This window comes from Zalophus californianus, chromosome 2 (genome assembly GCF_009762305.2).
Source record: "Zalophus californianus isolate mZalCal1 chromosome 2, mZalCal1.pri.v2, whole genome shotgun sequence".
Lineage (NCBI taxonomy): Eukaryota > Metazoa > Chordata > Mammalia > Carnivora > Otariidae > Zalophus > Zalophus californianus.
In genome coordinates, this window is record NC_045596.1 from 177,563,140 (window position 1) to 177,581,007 (window position 17,868).

Below are 17,868 nucleotides of genomic sequence, written 5' to 3' on the forward strand. Positions count from 1 at the left end.
TTGTGATGCCGCCAGCTTTGCTTTTCTTTTTCAATATTCCTCTGGCTATTCGGGGTCTCTTCTGGTTCCATACAAATTTTAGGATAACTTGTTCCATTTCTTTGAAAAAAGTGGATGGTATTTTGATGGGGATTGCATTGAGTGTGTAGATTGCTCTAGGTAGCATTGACATCTTGACAATGTTTGTTCTTCCAATCCATGAGCATGGAACGTTTTTCCATTTCTTTGTGTCTTCTTCAATTTCTTTCATGAGTATTTTATAGTTTTCTGAGTACAGATCCTTTGCCTCTTTGGTTAAATTTATTCCTAGGTATCTTATGGTTTTGGGTGCAATTGTAAATGGGATCGACTCCTTGATTTGTCTCTCTTCTGTCTTGTTGTTAGTGTATAGGAATGCCACTGATTTCAGTGCATTGATTTTATATCCTGCTACTTTACTGAATTCCTGTATGAGTTCTAGCAGTTTTGGGGTGGAGTCTTTTGGGTTTTCCACATACAGTGTCATATCGTCTGCAAAGAGTGAGAGTTTGACTTCCTCTTTGCCGATTTGGATGCCTTTGATTTCTTTTTGTTGTCTGATTGCTGTGGCTAGGACTTCTAATACTATGTTGAATAGCAGTGGTGATAGTGGACATCCCTGCCACGTTCCTGACCTTAGGGGAAAAGCTCTCAGCTTTTCCCCATTGAGAATGATATTGGCTGTAGGTTTTTCATAGATGGCTTTTATGATATTGAGGTATGTACCCTCTATCCCTATACTCTGAAGAGTTTTGATCAAGAAAGGATGCTGTACTTTGTCAAATGCTTTTTCTGCATCTATTGAGAGGATCATATGATTCTTGTTCTTTCTTTTGTTAATGTATTGTATCATGTTGATTGATTTGCGCATATTGAACCAGCCTTGCAGCCCAGGGATAAATCCCACTTGGTCATGGTGAATAATCCTTTTAATGTACTGTTGGACCCTATTGGCTAGTATTTTGGTGAGAATTTTTGCATCCATGTTCATCAAGGATATTGGTCTGTAGTTCTCCTTTTTGATGGGGTCTTTGTCTGGTTTTGGGATCAAGGTAATGGTGCCTCATAAAATGAGTTTGGAAGTTTTCCTTCCATTTCTATTTTTTGGAACAGTTTCAGGAGAATAGGTATTAATTCTTCTTTAAATGTCTGATAGAATTGCCCTGGGAAGCCTTCTGGCCCTGGGCTTTTGTTTGTTGGGAGATTTTTGATGACTGCTTCAATTTCCTTAGTGGTTATAGGTCTGTTCAGGTTTTCTATTTCTTCCTGGTTCAATTTTGGTAGTTGATACATCTCTAGGAATGCACCCATTTCTTCCAGGCTATCTAATTTGCTGGCATAGAGTTGCTCATAATATGTTCTTATAATTGTTTGTATTTCTTTGGTGTTGGTTGTGATCTCTCCTCTTTCATTCATGATTTTGTTGATTTGGGTCATTTCTCTTTTCTTTTTGATAGGTCTGGCCAGGGGTTTATCAATCTTGTTAATTCTTTCAAAGAACCAGTTCCTAGTTTCGTTGATCCGTTCTACTGTTCTTTTGGTTTCTATTTCATTGATTTCTGCTCTGATCTTTATTATTTCTCTTCTCCTGCTGGGTTTAGGCTTTATTTGCTGTTCTTTCTCCAGCTCCTTTAGGTGTAGGGTTAGGTTGTGTATTTGAGACCTTTCTTGTTTCTTGAGAAAAGCTTATATTGCTATATACTTTCCTGTCAGGACTGCCTTTGCTGTATCCCAAAGATTTTGGACAGTTGTGTTTTCATTTTCATTGGTTTCCATGAATTTTTTTCATTCTTCTTTAATTTCCTGGTTGACCCATTCATTCCTTAGTAGGATGCTCTTTAGCCTCCATGTATTTGAGTTCTTTCCAACTTTCCTCTTGTGATTGAGTTCTAGTTTCAAAGCATTGTGGTCTGAAAATATGCAGGGAATAACCCCAATCTTTTGGTACCGGTTGAGACCTGATTTGTGACCTAGGATGTGATAAATTCTGGAGAATGTTCCATGGGCACTAGAGAAGAATGTGTATGCCGTTGCTTTGGGATGGAATGTTCTGAATATGTCTGTGAAGTCCATTTGGTCCAGTGTGTCATTTAAAGTCTTTATTTCCTTGTTGATCTTTTGCTTAGATGATCTGTCCATTTCAGTCAGGGGGGTGTTAAAGTCCCCCACTATTATTGTATTGCTGTCAATGTGTTTCTTTGCTTTTGTTATTAATTGCCTTATATAATTGGCTGCTCCCATGTTCGGGGCATAGGTATTTACAATTGTTAGATCTTCTTGTTGGATAGACCCTTTAAGTAGGATATAGTGTCCTTCCTCATCTCTTATTACAGTCTTTGGTTTAAAATCTAATTTGTCTGCTATAAGGATTGCCACCCAGCTTTCTTTTGGTGTCCTTTAGCATGGTAAATGGTTTTCCACCCTCTCACTTTCAATCTGGGGGTGTCTTTGGGTCTAAAATGAGTCTCTTGCAGACAGCATATTGATGGGTCTTGTTTTTTAATCCAATCTGATAGCCTGTGTCTTTCGATTGGGGCATTTAGCCCATTTACATTCAGGGTAACTATTGAAAGGTATGAATTTAGTGCCATTGTATTGACTGTAAGGTGACTGTGACTGTATATTGTCTCTGTTTCTTTCTGATCTGTGCTGCTTTTAGTCTCTCTCTTTGCTTAGAGGACCCCTTTCAAGATTTCTTGGAGGGCTGGTTTTGTGTTTGCAAATTCCTTTAGTTTTTGTTTGTCCTGGAAGCTTTTTATCTCTCCTTCAATTTTCAATGAGAGCCTAGCTGGATATAGTATTCTTGGCTGCATATTTTTCTCGTTTAGTGCTCTGAAGATATCATGCCAGTCCTTTCTGGCCTGCCAGGTCTCTGTGGATAGGTCTATTGCCAATCTAATATTTCTACCATTGTAGGTTACATATCACTTCTCCCGAGCTGCTTTCAGGATTTTCTCTTTGTCTCTGAGACTCGTAAGTTTTACTATTAGATGTCGGGGTGTTGACCTATTTTTATTGATTTTGAGAGGGGTTCTCTGTGCCTCCTGGATTTTGATGCCTGTTTCCTTCCTCACATTAGGGAAGTTCTCTGCTATTATTTGCTCCAATATACCTTCTGCCCCTCTCTCTCTTTCTTCTTCTTCTGGGATCCCAATTATTCTAATGTTGTTTCATCTTATTGTATCGCTTATCTCTCGAATTCTGCCCTCGTGATCCTGTAGTTGTTTCTCTTTTTCTCAGCCTCTTTATTTTCCTTCATTTGGTCTTCTATGTCGCTGATTCTCTCTTCTGCCTCATTTATCCTAGCAGTTAGTGCCCCCATTTTTTATTGCACCTCATTAATAGCCTTTTTGATTTCGACTTGGTTAGATTTTAGTTTCTTTTATTTCTCCAGAAAGGGTTTCTCTAATAACTTCCACGCTTTTTTGAAGCCCAGCTAGTATCTTTAAAGTCATGATTCTGAACTCTAGATCCGACATCATACTAATGTCCGTATTGAGTAGGTTCCTGGCTGATGATACTACCTCTTGTTCTTTTTGCTGAGGTGATTTTTTTCATCTTGTCATTTTGTCCAGAGGAGAACAGATGAATGAGAGAACAAAATGCTAACAGGTTAACAATGTCCCCAGCAAATATACTCTATAGAAATCAGAAAAGACCTGAAACCAGGGGAAAAGAAAGGGAAAGAAAGAAAAAAGAAAGAGAAAAGAACGAAAGAAAAAAAAAAAAGAAAAAGATTAAAAAAAAAACGAATATGATCAAATATGATCAGGTTAGTGCATAGATCAGTGCCACACACTAGATTTTGGGCGTATTTTGGTCTGTTAGAAAAAAGTGCCTCCTAAAATTTTAAAGGAAGAAAGACTTATATACGTACAAAATAAGGGTTGATACAATGAAGGGATGGAAGATGACTGTAAAGATGAAAATTATAAAAGATTTTATAAAAGGAATTGATACAATAAGAAGTTGGTTGAAAAAAGAAAGAAGATTTAAAAAAAAAAAAGGAGAGAATGTGATCAGGCAGACTAGAACAAAGCCATACACTAGTGATTCAGGGTATATTTTGATCTGTTAGAAGAAACTGTATCTCAAAATTTTAAAGAGAGAACAACTTATATATATATGCCAAAAATAAGGGTAACTACTATGAAGGGATAAAATATGACTCTAAAAATGAAAAAAAAATGTTTTTTTAAAAAAAGGGAGTGATAAGATGTTGGTTGAAAAAGGGAAAAAGAGAAATTAAAAAAACAGTTAAAAAATTAACTTTGAAAAACTAATGAATTATGGTAAAAAAAAGCCATGAATTCTATGTGCAGTATTCCCCTAGCGCTGGAATTCTCCCGTTCTCCTTGATCGGTAAACTTGGTCTTGGCTGGCTGTTCGTGCTGATCTTCTGGGGGAGGGGCCTGTTGCCGTGATTCCCAAATGTCTTTGCTGGAGGCGGAATTGCCCCGCCCTTGCAGGTCCAGGCTAAGCAATCTGCCCGGGTTTGCTCTGGGGAGCTTTTGTTTCCTGCAAGCTTTCCATACGGCTTTGGAGGACAACAGTGAAAATGGAGGCCTCCCTATCTCCACCCCAGAGGAGGCAAGAACTTGGGGCTCTGCTCCTCAGTGCGCCCCCAGAGAAAAGCAGCCAGTCACTCCCGTGTCCCCGGTCTTTGGCCGCACTCCGTGCTCACCGGCCTGTGACCGAGCGTTTCTATCTCTGGCATCCGACCCGGTGTGGAGTCTCCAAACCTAGTAGATCCCTGCAGTGCGCTCCCGCGCCGCTCCTCCCAGGGGAGGAAGGGGAGTCTCTCCGGCTCTGCCGCTTGTTGGGTCAGTTTTATGGCAACCCCGAGCTGAGAGCCCGCGCCTCGGCTTCGTCTCTGCAGCCAGCTTCCCCGCTCCGATACCTGGGAGCTCTGCTGCACTCAGGCACCCCCGGTCTTTCTGTGACCCCGAGGGTCCTGAGACCACACTGTCCCACGAGGGTTCCACCCCCTGCTTAGCCACTGGAGCAACGTCCCTCAGCGGAGCCGACTTCTAAAAGTTCCGATTTTGTGCTCCGCGGCTCTAGCACTTGCCAGAAGCGGCCGACGGAGGCCCCCTCCCCCGCCGTCTATCCTCCCGAATATCGCCCCAGATTCACTTCTCTGCTCGTCCTACCTTCCAGTGAGTGGTCGCTTCTCTGTTCAGAGAGTTGTTGCTACTCTCCTCCTCGATCTCCTGTTGAGTTCGTAGGTGTTCAGAATGGTTTGATCCCTATTCAACTGAATTCCTGAGACTGGACGAAATCCAGGTCTCCTACTCCTCCGCCATCTTGCTCCGCCCCTCATAATAGTCTCTTATTCTTTGTCTTTCTGTGGTGCTGGTTGTTATTTCTCCTTTCATTTCTGTTTTATTTGAGTCTTCTCTCTCTCTTTGATGAGTCTGTCTAAAGGTTTATCAATTTTGTTTCTTTTAAAGAACGAGCTCCTGATTTCATTAATTTCTATTTTTTTTAGTTTTTATTTCACTTCTGATCTAAGCTTTATTTCCTTCCTTCTACTGGTTTTGGGTTTTGTCATTCTTCTTCTAGCTCCTTTAGGTGTAAGTTAGTTTGAGATTTTTCTTGCTTCTTGAGGTAGGCCCATATTGCTATCAACTTCCCTCTTAGAATAGCTTTGCTGCATCCCAAAGATTTTGGACCATTGTGTTTTCATTTTCATTTGTCTGCATGCATTTTTTTAAATTCTTCTTTGATTTCTTGGTTGACCCAGTCACTGTTTAGTAGCGTGTTGTTTAACCTACATGTATTTGAGTTCATTCAATTTCTTCTTGTGTTTTATTTCTAGTTTCATAGCATTGTGGTTGGAAAAGATGTGTGGTAGGTCTTCAGTGTTTCTGAATTTGTTGATGCTTGTTTTGCAGCCTAATATGTGATCTATTCTGAAGAATGTTCTCTGTGCACTTGAAAAGAATGTGTATTCTGCTTTTTAGGATGGAATGTTCTGAATATATCAGATTCACCTGGTCCAATGCATCATTCAAAGTCACTGTTTCCTTGTTGATTTTCTGTTTAGAGGATCCCATTGATGTAAGTGGGGTGTTAAAGCATTTTACTATTATTATATTTCTATCAATTACTTTCTTTATTGTTAATAGGTGCTTTATGTGTTTGGGTGCTCCCACGTTGAGTGCATATTTACAATAGTTATATCTTCTTCTTGGATTGTTCCCTTCATGATTACGTAGTGTTCTTGTCTCTTATTACATTATTTGTTTTAAGATCTATTTTGTCCCATATAAGTCTTGCTAGCTCAGCTTTCTTTTCCCTTCCATTTGCATAATAACTGCTTTCCCATCCCTTCACTTTCAATATGCATGTGTCTTTAGGTCTGAAATGAGTTTTTTTGTAGGCAGCATATAGATGAGTTTTGCTTTTGCATACATTCTATCACCCTGTGTCTTTTGATGGAATGTTTAGTTCATCATTTACATTCAAGGTAATTTTTTTTTTTTTTTTTTTTAGTAGAGAACACGAGTGGGCGGCTGGGGGGGGTAGAAGGAGAGGGAGAGAGAGAATCTTAAGCAGGTTCCACACCCACCACAGAGCCCTACATGGGGCTTGTTCTCACAACCCTGAGATCATGACCTGAGCAGAAATCAAGAGCCAAGACACTTAACCGATTGAGCCACAGGTCCCCCCCCCATGTAATTACTGATAGGTATGTTCTTATTGCCATTTTGTTACTTGCTTTATGATTGTTTTTGTTCTCTGTTCCTTTCTTCTCTTCTTTCATGGTTTGTTGGCTTTCTTTAGTGAGATATTTGCATTCCATTTCTTTATTTTTTGTAATTCTGTTACCAATTTTTTGATTTAATGGTTACCACTAGGTTTATATATAACATCTTGTGCATATAGCAGTCTATATTAAGTTAGTGATTGTTTAAGTTTGAACACATTCTAAAAGCACTAAGCTTTTACTCCTCTCCTCCCTCAACCCCCTTTTTAGATATATAGTGTCCTACTTTACATCTTTTATTGAAACCCTTGACTGATTTTTATAGATATACTTTTTGCTTTTGTGTTTCCTACTTATTCCTGCTTATTGATTTTTCCTTTCCACTCAAAGAGTGCCCTTTAATACTTTTTGTAAGGCTGGCTTAGTGGTGAAGCATTCCTTAAGTATTTTTTTGTCTGGGAAACTCTCTCTCCTGTTGAGAATGATAGCCTTGCTGGATGTACTATTCTTGGCTGTAGGTTTTTCTCTTTCAGCACTTTGAACATGCTACTCCCTTCTGGTTTGCAGAGCTTCTACTGAAAAAGCCTCTGATAACTGTTACATAGAAGGGAAACGCCTTAAAGTTTTCTTTTCTCTTGCTACCTTTAATCTTCTCTTTATCACTACTTTTTGCCATTTTAATTACTATGTGCCTTTGTGTGGACCTCCTTGGATTGATTTTGTTGGAGGGTGTCTCTGTCTCCCAGATCTGGAAATCTGTTTCTCCAGATTAGGGGAATTTTCAGCTATTTCTTCAAATTTTCAGCTTCCTTTTTTCTCTCTTCTCCTTCTGGGATCCCTATAATGTGCATATTATTACACTTGGTGGGGGTCACTGAATTCCATTAGTCTCTTCTCATTTTCTTTCTTGTGAAATTTTTTTCTTTGTCCTATTCAGCTTGATTCCTTTCCATTACTCTATCCTCCAGGTCGCTGATCTATTCTTCTGCTTCCCCTAGTCTATTATTATTCCCTCTAGTGTATTTTAATTTCAGTTATTGGGTTCCTCATCCCCGACTGGTTCTTTTTTATGTTTTCTTTCTCTTTGTTGAGGATCTCACGGAAGTCCTCCGATCTTTTCTCAAGTCCAGGCAGTATCTTTATGACCACTATTTTAAATTATCAGGCATTTTACTTAACTCCATTTCATTTAGGTCTCATGGTTTTGTCCTGTTCATTTGGGACCTAATCTTCTGTCTCATTTTGTCTAACTCTCCGTGTCTGTTTCTGTGTGTTAGTTAAGTCAGCTATGTCTCCTGCTCTTTAAAGTAGTGGCCTTAGGAAAAAGAGGTCTTGTGCCCTGCAGGACAGTGTCCCATGTGCTAGAACCTGGGGCTTCCCAGGTGCCTTTGTGTTGCACAAGCCCTACTATTGTGCCTGAACTGTGTTTGCAGTCCTCTGCAATGGCTTTCTTTGCCTATTGTGGGCAAGATTTGGTGCCTGTGCTCTTAATGTGCCAGTTTGGGGCGGCCTTGGGCTTGTGTTGAGTCAGACCAGATGTTTGCCAAGGCTGTGGTAGCACTAAACTGTGGAGTGCTCTCCCTGTGTTGTCCCCTGTGAGGCTGGTGTTGGTGCGTGGGGCCTGTGGTCACACCAGATGTCTGCTCCCAACGTATTGCTGGGACGAATGTCAAATTGATGTGTGGTTATTTCCCCCACCTCCAGCGGCTTGAGTCATTTGGAGTGGTTTTGGCCCTGTTGGGCTGTTTATACGCTGCCAGGCTTGTGGCACCATTTTGGGGGGGGGTCTCCTGCTGACGGTGGGTTAGAGTAGGTGGGTCTGTAGGAGAACAGAGGGACTGGTTTCACTGTGAGCAAGCTAGGCAGAGAGTGTTGGAGCTGCACTGGTTCCTGCAGGTGTCTGGGTATCTAGGCTGGTGGGGGGCGGGAGAAGGAAATGGTACCTGACAGTTCTTTTGTTCTCAGAGAAGTCTCTTCAAGATCCCTGCCCCTCCAGTGCATGTTCGGAGATTAGTAAATACATTTCCTTCCTGTATACCCGTCTTCTTTCAAACTGCTGCTTCTATGCTGTATCTCAGTGTGCGTGTTTGTTGTGCTGTCTCTTTAAGGGTGGGGACTCAGTTTCCTATTGTACTCCTGCTCTCTCCAGAGTGGAGTCTGCTAATTTTTAAAATTCCAGGTGTTATACCACTGATTATATGAACTTGTGATGTTAGGCCCCTCTGGTTTTCAAAGACAAATGTTAGGGGGATTCCTCGTCCCAGTGGGGGCCCCCCATGCCTGGGGTGCTTGGTGTAAAGTCTGTACTTCTCCCTTTTCTGAGCTTGCAGTGGTCCCCCCTCCCTCCTGTGGGACAGTCTTGTAGGTCAGCTTGGTTCCTGACCTCATCTCTCTCCTTACTACTGTTTTGGATGTGGCATCTTTCTATTTAGCTTTAGAGAGTTTGTTCTGCCACTCTTTGGGTCATTTTCTGGGTTATTTACACTGGTCGGGTGTTATCTAGGTGTATCTGTGGGATGGGGTGAGTTGAGCATTCTCCTACTCCACCATCTTTCCTGGAAGTCCTTTGGTTAGCATGGTTTAACATTTTTACCAATAACATAGGTTTTCACCTTTACTTCACTTCGTATTTCCTAATACCGAACAGTGAAAGGATAACGCCAAATACCCTGAGAGTGTTTTTAAAGGTATATACCTCTACAGTCATTCTTGACTACTTTACTGTTTCCAGTTTCCAGCCTTCAAGCTTTTGTGTACTTGAAACATAACAAACTTATCAGTATAACCATGATGTTCTTAAAGGTTTGTGTGGTCACAGTTTCAAAAGTAAATCCCAAGAGTATTGTAGATTGAACACATTAGTTCTAGATGGCTGCCCTCCCTACAAGAAAGACGTACAGGATTTCTAAAGAAAAATATATTACCTGTTTTACTGATTTCATTTTTACATAGTATTTTCTACTTTTTAATATACCATGGTAATCGTGGTATAATTCTACTTCTGAATTGTACTTTTTCACACAGTCTATTTGTTACCAATAATAGGCATTGGTTGTTTCTAAGTTTTTGCTGTTCTAGAGACATTAAAAGAGTATCATCATTCATGTGGATTCTATTTTCTTGAATCAATGTCCTTCCTCTAAAATAAGATTGGGTCAAAGAATATGACCATTTTAATGATCTCGATATATACTGCAAGGTAACTTTAAAAGATTGTCAGCAATTTATACTACTCCCAAAATTATATGACTCAGCCTGATTTGGCCATCTCACAATCTGGGTGAGGTGCTTAAAAGCAAGTTCTAATTCCATCGCTATAAAATGCACTCCCTGTCACGTGTAAAGCCTGCTATGTCAGAAAGTCAAGTGAATCATTTCCAGACCCTTCCTTACACATTGACCTTCTGAGATGTTTTATAACTTGATATGGCAGTAAAGGTCGAGCCAGATGCCTAGGTTCAAAGTCAGTTTCACTGCACATTAGCTGTGTAAATCCTTTGACAATTACTTAACTACTTAGTCTTTCAGTTTTCTCATCTGTACAAGGAGAATGCCTACTTTACAGGATTTTTCTGTGGATTAAATAGGGTCTTACTACATTTTGGAAGTAAGCCTATATTCTTTTCAATACCCTAAATCATGACCCCCCCAAAAATCCTGACGCATACATTTAATTTCGGTGAACAGCCGAAAGCTATTTGGAGGCAGGTCTGCAAGAGAACCCCTTTATTAAACTGAGTTATAAATGTTTTAGGTATAAAAATGCTTAGCATTTTTTAAGTGTTGGCATTTAAGCATTGGTTTATGAAGAAAATTCATATTGAATTCATATTAGGCCAGTCCTCTCCATTGCAGATCCATGCCAGACAACTGAGTTATTACTATTCTGTTTGTCCTCAGTCTACCTAAGTTTGCCTTGCTATTTCCCTTTAAATGGATCAATCTGGTCCCTGAGAAAGCAAAAATGATTTTTGTCTTGAGGTCTGAGAAAATTATCTTTGACGTTTGGGATCCCTGTTCATTCTTCTGGGATTGCTGGTTCAGTCACAGGTCGCCTGCGTCCTGTCGACCGTGGGAGAACATGGGAACACATGGCCACATGAGGTAGTTCAGGAGTCTGCAGTCTCAGTGTGAGGGCCCTCCATCCTACTCGGGATCTGTAGCTAATGTTTCAAGGGTCTTTTCTGGCTCAATGTCCCCATTCTGCGATTTGGCTGGAGAACTACTGCTGTTGCTACCTACTGCTCAGCCAAATGATCTACCTTTGTCAGGTATCAGCTCCCCAAGAAATCCTCTTGAGTCTTCTAAGACCCTCCCCTAGTTTGGGGTATAGTCTTCCAATTCTGAAACGCTGTGCTGTCCTCAGTCTTCTAGATCATGTTCTGTTCCCCTGTCTCAGAAATTCCTCAAAAGCATTTGTTAATTGATGGATTTTTGGTTTCACAATGTCATTAGATTTCATTTTCTTTACTGTCATTTTGTTGGATTTGGGGAAGAGAAGGCAAAAGTATCGCTCAGTCTAACCATTCTCTCAATGGGCATTTATTTCAGTTCAGTGGTCAGCCTATTAAATCTGTCTAAACTGCTAGACACCAGTCATAATACTCATGAGAGGGTTCATGCATTATTCAGTTACCTCCTGTAAGTGCCATTAGCAAAGTACAAGGAAAGTGCATTGGAGTTCAGAGTTCTATTTGAGTGAAGGCGTCCGGGTTCCTTGAAGAACAGGAAGATATGGACATGTAGAGACAGGTGTATTAAGAGCAGAGCAGCAACTAGCTACTTTGACTTGAAATGTTGAAAAGTGACAGAACTTAGTCACTTAAAGTGATAATGGTAAGAATCTGTCAGATTTTTGTTTTCCTTTCTGGATAAATGGTTCATAAGGTATAGTAGGAAAATAATTGTCCAGGGATCCAAGAAAATCTATAGACATAACAGAACATTCATCACAAAATTAGAGTCAAATGATAAAACTCATTAATTCCCGTTAGTATGTACATGTATATAGAGATAATTTCATGCCCATTTGTGTGTGTGTGTGTGTGTGTGTGTGCGTGCACGTATTGCAGATGTAGATTCAGCCCAGGTAAATCCTACTTCCTTCTCCTACATATGAGAACTATAGGTAAACTTTTCATGTATATTACTACCCGGACACTACTCAACAGGCATTTAATAGTTTATTATAAGAAAGTTTAAAACTTCAGAACTATTGACAAGGTACTTTTGGGGAATGGCCCACTCTTTACACAAATTCTCAGTGTAATTGTGGGGGCAAAGGATGGTTCACTAGGCAGTCATTTCTGAATATATTTTTTGTAAGAATATTCACTGTTCAATGACTTATTTATATTTGGAAAAATCCTACCTGGGAAATTGGGATCTGATGTTTAATCAAGGAGTCTCAAATGGGGGGTAACATGAAGAACTGTGTTTTATCCTAAAGGGACATGGCTTTTCTAAATGTTGAAAAACAGTACTTTAAAGGATTATTTTAGGGCCTAAAGCCGCCTTAAGACACTGCACGGTTTGGTCAAAAATGACCGAAAAAAGTATTTTGAAAGCTATAAGCTTATATCTCATGTCACGAAACAGTATGACACTGACCTAAATTTTAAGAAAAAAATTATTATGAATTTAGCTTTTATTCAAAATTAAATAAGCAAAAGCAAAAGTTTAAGAAACTTTTACAAAGTACTTACATAAAAGAAAGTTAACAGGGACAGTCACAAGTTTGCAACAAATAATTACAAAAGTATCTAGGGCAGCATGAATACAAACCATGTCACAGCATGGTGATCTAATTGTGATATGAATAAGGCATAGCTAACATTTGCACCAAGACCAGAATTAAAAAATAAAACATACTTTAAAAGCTTAGTTCTACATTAAGCTTCTTCTCTTCCCCCAGATCCTTAATGGGTTTAGCCTATGTAATTCTTTTAAACAAACACATCATGTCAAACTATAAATTATATAGATGGGCAGTTAATGTGAAAAGCCCCCTAAAATGTACAAACTAACTGGTACTGAATTGAGTTCTCCATTTACCTTTATGTACAATTAAATGTAAACCATATTTTCACAGTTTTAAGTGTTTTATGAATAGATGCACAGTACCATGGCAGGTTTGCAATTGTTCCTGAAAACTGGCTCTAGGTTCCGCATCCAAAGCCTGTTGGCCTTTAGGACGCAAGTATTTACATAAATAAGAAACTGTGTCATAGTCAATGGTCAAGACAGTTCAGCAAGAGCAGTATTTCCAACCAAGAGAGATACTCAATACCATAGTTTACATACTTGTGCAAACAGAAGCATTAGGACAGATATATCTGAGGCGAATTCAACTTGCAAAAACTTGTGTCGCTACTGTTGTAAACTTGGGCAATAACCAACCCTCAGCAAGGCCTGCTCTCTATGGCTTTTTTTTTCTTTTAAAATTTTAAAGCCAGAGAAAATGCACACACGCGCGCGCACACACACACCCCACATACACACAGTTCTCATTTTGTTTTAGAATATGGTACATAGTGCAACTTTATCACAATGTAGAGGTTTGACACACATTCAGTGTGTGTTTTTCTGTGCAAGTTCTTAGTGGTCTAAGTCCTAGTTGAAGAACCACATGATTCAGGAGGTTGAAGGGGAGGGGGGGGGAAAGGTTTCATTACATTTCTCAAACCAGCACTGGATGTGCAAAAGGCAGCAGACAATCTGGCCGTCAACACAGCCAGATTAGGGTAACTTTAAAGGAAGATCCAAGCAGTTAGTTACTTAGATTGGTCTCTAGAAAAATAGGTCAGTATGTGCTGTATCTTTGTCAACCGTTCTTTCAAAGACTTCATTGACAAAACGGACAGCTGGTATCGGGGATCTACAGGAAGAACTGCAAGAAGCCACCAACACCATGCGGGTCCATTAGGGGTTGCCTAAAAATAACCAACAGTTGATAGTATTAATAAAATACATATCTATGTAACAAACAGTAACAAATCAACAAGCTACTCTTCATTGAGCACTTTACTATGTGTCCAATCCTACCTCAAATTCTTTTAATAGGCATGTTAGGAAGGCTATTAAGCCCCTATAAAATGGGGAAACAGAACACCAGAAATGTAAATTGTCTAAGACTGAAACCCAGACCTGACTCTATGGCCAGCCTTCCTTCCTTCCTCTGCCCCACGCTGCCTTATGGCAGGGTTTCTCCGTTCCGGGCTGCTGACATGTGGGAACGTTCTTCAGCAGGATGTTGGACCTCTATCCACTAAGATGCTGCTGGTAGCACTTCCCGGCAGTGACAGTGAAAGTTGTCTCCAACTACATGAGGAGTGACGTAGCAAGGGAAAAAGCAGTTGAGCTGTCAAAGAATAAGACACTGCCCCAATGGACCGCAGGCACAAAACTGTCCTAACTGGGAACTACTTTCTTAAAATACATATTTAAAGCATTAAGCTAATCGATATTTAAAAATGCCTTCAAAGCACTGTGGAATCCTAGGCAAGATACAAGAAAAGGTCTCAGCGTCTAGTTTTGTTTGAAAAATAAACATTTCCAGCAAAGAAGTCCTTCTGATGTTGCAAGGGCTGTCTAGTGGCTATTGAAAGAACTTGGAATTTATACAAAAGAATTTTTAAGCCACTGCTATTGCACACTTGATTGCTTTTTATTGGAACCCGAGGTTTCAGATTGACCAAAGGAGCTCCTGAGATCAATGGGGATCCCTCTAAAATCTCCCTCTAGAATCAAACTAGAGTTGCTGTATTTGTGGACTCTCTGTTCTCAGCATCACTCCCCCCTCCCTCTTGCATTTCAGAGCAGTCAGAAACATTGCCCAGAATCCATTCCCTCACAGGGTTCTGGGTTAGACTTGGCTAAGGAGACGCATACTTTGGTGAGATGTGGAAGTTGGAAGAGAAGAAACCATTGTTCTCTGCCAACTATTGCAAAGTATTGGAAGATCTGCAGAAACCTTCTAGAGAATTCTTAACCACCTGCTACAGACTGATACTGGTGGGTACCTCCCTAATCGGCCTAAGAATTACAGCAACTTCTCTGGAAGTTCTTGAGAAGATGGTGCTTCACTGTGTCAGGCTGAGATCTATGGTGGCAGGTTCCCCATCTCCCATCAGTGATGTCCCTGATCTTCACTCCTCTAGCTCTGCCAACAGCTGTGTCAACTCTATATCTTACAATAAACCACCACCACCACCCCACCACCGCCGCCTGGATTATACAGCGTGGGGCTTTTGTTTTCCTAAGTCCTGACTCCCAACAATACTACTAGAAAGCAGTGCTAGAGGACTGAATAATAATTCAGTGAAAGTAAGGTTGAGATTTTACATTTAAATATACTTGTTCGATTTTAGGATTATCAAAGGCTATTTCGATCACGTCTAATCAGATTCAGGTAGCCAGGATAAAACAAATGTGTGGCAACTGCTAGGATGGGAACACAGAAGGAGTACTCAATTCGGAGATAGTCTGATGTTAGAATTTCAAGTTCTGTTGAAGGATTCAGTTGGGATTCAGACAGACTTAGGCCAGCCTTTGAAAACCAGAATGAGGTGCGGTGTCCATCTTCATCTATTTATTTACAGCCATTCCATTATGAAATCTACCATCTGACCATCAACATTTTATCCCAATTAAAACGCTTAGCTCTAAAAGTTAGCGTTTTGATGGATCGATCTATCCGATTTTCCAGAATGGGGATACTTCTTTTTGTGCGTCTTACAGTACCTACTGCACAGACCGGCTTGCACAGAAAGTGCCTTCTATACATTAAACTTAAACCCGAAGGACTTGAGCAAGACCATCAAAACAATAGTTTCCTGAGGAGTGAAGTATTAAATGGAAAGAGACACAAATGAATTGAAGTAGCAAGGAAAAAAGTTGGAGATGAAAGAAGACTTCTAGAAAGTACAGAAAATGAGACCTCTCCCAACTGTCAAAGAACAGCTGACTGGCTCCAAGGCCAACTAGGTCTCTTAATTATGATTTACTAGGTGGGTACCATTTTACTAGAATGTTCCACCTTTCATTCCTTATCCCTCTTTCAGGCAAATCCCCCATGAAGGGCTTTCTCCTTCTGTGCGCTCACAGCTACCTCAGCTGACAACTCTGTCCTTGCCCATTCCTATACAAATTGTAGTGGATACCACTGCTCTGGAGAATATGGTCATGATTTTACAGACAACAGGGACAAAGGAAATGCTGTGCAAAAGGGAAAACAAAACAAAACAAAAACTTAAAAATCCACTAATTTGAGTTTATTTAAAAAAAAAGTGAGACTTTTGGAAACAATATCAAAGCCATCATACCTGAAGGTTTTCCTCCCTCCCAGGCATTGAGCCAAAGTGCTGAAGAATTTGGCTTCGAAATCTGTCTCTTAAATTCTGAAACCAGCTGCAGGCTTGTGAGTATACCAAATCATGAAGCTGTCTGAGATTCTTGATGTCCTCTTCATTCTCAACCTAGAAACACAACAGTCAGTCAGACTTGTGTCTAGTGTTCCTGTCCATTATCCCTAACCCTACAGAAATGAAAAAATAATATAAATTTAAAAACAGGCAATACCTATTTCAGTGCTGGATCAGAGTATTACACAATATACATTATGTGTTTCTGCCTCACCTAGTGCCCGTGGCCAGACAAAAGCAGCACCTGCTGAGCGCCATGCCGTCTTGTCGAAGAAGCAAAGCAATACTGCAGAACCCTCCCAACAGCCCCCAGCTGGGGGCGGGACTCCTGAGAGTGAGTTCTTGGAGAAAGGTCTACACGAATTTGGAATTCCTTTTTGTCTTTATGGATTAATGGCTTTTGAAAATGGCAGAACAAGAAGGAATACAGTTGCTGCAATAAAAGGGAAGACTGGGGGGAAGTTTAAGGCAGAGATAACATGGCAGAAAGCAGTAATAGGATGGAGAACAAGCATAATGACACCTTGTACCAGGGAACTGGATTAAAACAAGAAACTAAAACCAGTATATCAAAAGAGAGAATAAATTATGCCACAATGAAGTGCTTGCTGTGAAGGCCAAGGCTGGGGCTACCTCCATCATCCCTCCCTGCACCCTGCAGACTATTGCAAACACAAAATTAAATGCATCAGCCTTGAAGCCTAAGATCCCCTGTGAGGCCTCACAGAACATGGGAGAGAAAATAGAGCATTAACTCCTCCATCTTGCATTGATTTCTTTAGCACACACTTCTATCCCACTCGCTCCATGCCAGGGAGCGCTGAATTTCACATACATTAACTCATCTGAACAAATACCAGGCCTGACTCAGCCTTTCATACTTTTAGAATGACTCACTATAAAAACAACAAAGGGACTCTGAAAACATACTTTTTATTTGTGAAAGATTTGAAATGAAAAATACAACTAAAAAGCACCTGCTTTTTGCACAATGTGAATGTACTTAATGCCACTGAACTATAGACTTAAAAACGATTAAACTGGTAAATTCTGTTAATAAAAAGGTGGAGGAACCATACAATTGAATTCTGGTCTTGGAATGACTATGTAAGATTCAGTCCCCTGCTAACACACACTGGTCTTGACAGGAGCTAGAAATAACCTTGTGACTTGTTAAAACTATTAAAAAAGAAAACTACTTTGCACCTTTCCAAAATTCAAGCAAACAAACCAGGGGCTGCAGAAAACAAGAAATGACAAAAAGGCTAAGTGCCTGAGATGGAAAACAGAGCTGGCTAAAAGCAAGCAGAACTTTAAGACTTCAGTAGAAGTCACAGAAAACAGAAATACTACAATAAGGAAAAAAAGAAAATTGAGAAGCTTTTCCAGAAGAGACAAGAAATCATTATATAGATGAGGCATTAAGATGAGGAAAAATTATTAGACATTCCCAAGACTACAGAGAACTGTTTCTAAACATCAAATCCATAATGCTTTCAATATGCTATTCTATTGTCCCATATTTATATATAGTCATAGGGTTAGCCATATACTCAAGGGATTTTGTTATCAAATCCAAATGTGAAGATGTAAACTTACAAAAAGCTAAAATGGGGCATTACTTTTACAAAGAATATTGCCTTTAGCACATGATTCCATTAACCAAGCATTCCTGAGGCACAGACAATATCAATCGGCTCAGAATTTCAACTCACA

At 40.0% G+C, this 17,868-nt stretch overlaps 1 protein-coding gene across 1 annotated transcript in view; it reads right to left on the reverse strand.

The window, feature by feature from the left end:
* Positions 1-11,413: 11,413 nt before the first annotated feature.
* Positions 11,414-17,868, reverse strand: part of LONRF1 (LON peptidase N-terminal domain and ring finger 1) — a 40,676-nt gene continuing 34,221 nt past the window's right edge. Inside the window, exons 11-12 of the mRNA XM_027599064.2 lie at positions 16,054-16,206; positions 11,414-13,662 (exon numbers count right to left, since the gene is read on the reverse strand). Of these exons, the coding sequence (XP_027454865.1) occupies positions 13,504-13,662; positions 16,054-16,206 (312 nt within the window). The 3' untranslated portion in view covers positions 11,414-13,503. The remainder of the gene's footprint in view (positions 13,663-16,053; positions 16,207-17,868) is intronic.